The sequence below is a fragment of the Cynoglossus semilaevis genome, unplaced genomic scaffold, assembly GCF_000523025.1.
Source record: "Cynoglossus semilaevis isolate Cse_v1.0 unplaced genomic scaffold, Cse_v1.0 C19276485, whole genome shotgun sequence".
Taxonomy (NCBI): Eukaryota; Metazoa; Chordata; class Actinopteri; order Pleuronectiformes; family Cynoglossidae; genus Cynoglossus; species Cynoglossus semilaevis.
Genome location: NW_007585359.1, coordinates 692 through 3,299, shown reverse-complemented (window position 1 = coordinate 3,299; position 2,608 = coordinate 692). Strand labels below are relative to the sequence as shown.

The 2,608-nt window shown below is 42.1% G+C and overlaps 1 protein-coding gene across 1 annotated transcript; it reads left to right on the top strand.

The window, feature by feature from the left end:
- Positions 1-205: 205 nt before the first annotated feature.
- Positions 206-1,684, top strand: LOC103399041 (tryptophan--tRNA ligase, cytoplasmic-like; the record flags this gene model as incomplete). The annotated part of the gene is made up of 4 exons (XM_008337790.3): positions 206-439; positions 527-700; positions 792-932; positions 1,073-1,684. Coding segments are annotated over 4 exons (708 nt in total), but the record flags the coding sequence as incomplete, so codon positions are not given.
- Positions 1,685-2,608: the final 924 nt, after the last annotated feature.

Sequence of the window (2,608 nt, the reverse complement as noted above, 5' to 3'; positions counted from 1 at the left end):
TTTCAGTGCATTTTTAACTAAAAATGTTGAGAGGTTGGAGGGAGCTATGACTGAAGGAGGAATATGAGAAGCTTTTTAAATAAATACCAATGTAGTCAGAATTGACACTGCTCACTTGTTGGTTTATTTACCTATTTTAAAGTTTACGTCAAAATAGGTAAATACTCACAGAAAATGTCTAGAGTTAATTTGAGGTCACAGTTAAACCTTCAACTGTGATGGTTTTTCCACAAAGAAAAATTGTGTACACAATTTTGTCCTCAACTCTTGCAGTACTTTAAAATGTTTAATCCAACTTAATGATCTATTTCATCTTATCCCTGAAGGAAAAATCAGCTTCCCAGCGATCCAGGCCGCCCCATCTTTTAGCAACTCATTCCCACATATTTTTGGAAGCAGAAAGGACATCCAGTGTCTCATCCCCTGTGCTATTGACCAGGTCAGGACAATACTGCAGCAATATGCAGACTGCATTTTACAGTAGTATTTATAGTTACCTGCTGCTGAAACTCCCCTCCTCACACAGGACCCATACTTCAGGATGACCCGTGACGTTGCTCCAAGAATCGGTTATCCCAAACCAGCCCTGCTGCACTCCACTTTCTTTCCTGCCCTGCAGGGGGCGCAGACCAAAATGAGCGCCAGTGACGCCAATTCCTCCATTTTCCTCACCGACTCGCCCAAGCAAATCAAAAACAAGGTAACGCTGTCAGTGGTTAGTAGTCAAACAGATAAATCAGCCCTGTGTTTGCTGAAGGAGTGAACGCAAATTCTTAAACGTTGACTCACAGGTCAACAAACACGCCTTTTCTGGAGGCAAAGACACAGTGGAAGAGCACAGGAAATATGGTGGAAACGCAGACGTCGACGTCTCCTTCATGTATCTGACTTTCTTCCTGGAAGATGATGAACAGCTGGAGAAGATTAGACAGGTGAGAATGTGAAAAACAACAACGTATCACTTCTTTTTCTTTCTTTTGTGTTCCCTGTTCTTGGTATATAAAACTCCATCTTTCCCTGAACTCCTCCTATGTTGTAGATTCTACTAATCCTATCCTCTGTCCTCCCACAGGACTACACGAGTGGAGCTCTTCTCACCGGAGAGCTGAAGAAGCTTCTGATTGAGACTCTGCAGCCCATGATCGCCCAGCACCAAGAGAGACGCAAACAAGTCACGGACGAAATAGTGAAGCAGTTCATGACTCCCAGACCTTTGAATTTTAAACACTAGCCTGCTTGAACCAATCCAAGTCTTTGTTGTTTTTCAAAGGGGAATTCATATGAAGAACAATCAATTGTTTACTCATTAACTGGAGAGAATCGCTGGACATGCTAAACTAAACATCAAAGCTTCACCCAAAAATACATGTCTCTAATGTAAACGTTTGAATGATTGAATTATCAGTCCTGCTCTAATACTGTAGTAATTCCCTCTCTGTGCTCGAGAATCAGCCCACTAGCGGAAGAGAAAGGTGTTTTAATGGCACCGATGAAATCTGTGTAACTCAGCTACACACCCACGGTACAGAATGATGGTTTAGAAGTCATGCTTTGGAAGGTGGTTATGTAGTAAAATCATGTTCTTATCTGTCTACACCAGGAGGAAAAACAAATATCAATGTAGGTAAATCTCTTCATTCACCATGGCCTGGATAACATTAAAACTACACTTCAACAGTGAAAAGTTGTTGTTTCTGGAAATGATTTGGAGGGCGGAGGGGGGAGAAGAGCACCCCAAAACAATCATGAATAAAAAATAATATGAAAACAGATTTATGATTTTTACTCCACATAATGAAATACCTGAAACCACATTGTTGAATACTAAATAACGTGTCCAGATCAAAAATCAAATCCAAATAGTTTAATTAGATGTAATTTAAAGTTTAAGTCACTGGAATGCAAATGTCTTTTTAAAAATAGAACTTTACAGACTTTTCTTTTAACTTGTTGACTAGAACTTGGCCTGACTTGAGGTTTTGTTTTGTCACTGAGACTCAAACTCAGGCTTCATGGACAAGAATTAAACATCACAGCCCTTTCTTCTGACTGAGTGACTAAGACTTGAGATTCTGGCCTCACCCTAACTTTGCTTGGGTCACACTGGTGACTCTGGTGACTCACTGTGACTTTTCTCTGTTGACTATAGACTTCAGAAACAGTGGTGACTCCAATACAACCCAGCTCGGACCTAATTACAGTACACACGTCCACACTTGGACAGTCAGGCACACATGATAACACTGTTGGTTTTGACGTTGGAGAGGATCGACCATTAGCTGCCTCCATTGTAGCCAATGACTGTAAGGGGCGGACAGCAGGCGCTGGGAGTTGTCTTCCTACATGTCCCCGGATTGGAGCGCCTTAAAAAGGCCAAGCATGCTTCTTCTTTTTCCCTCCCAGCCCCCGCCCCCTCTTCTGCGCCTACAGAAATAGAAAGGTGGGACCGAGAGAGCGCGGCCACATCAGCAGCATAGTTTCTTGTATCATAATTTCATCCAAGCATTCAAAGCTTCGTGTTTAAGTTCGTTCACCTGCACTTGCCTTAGAAAAACCCGTCTTCTATTAGCTTAGCATCAGCAGCTAGTTCAACCAAAGGAGAGGCACG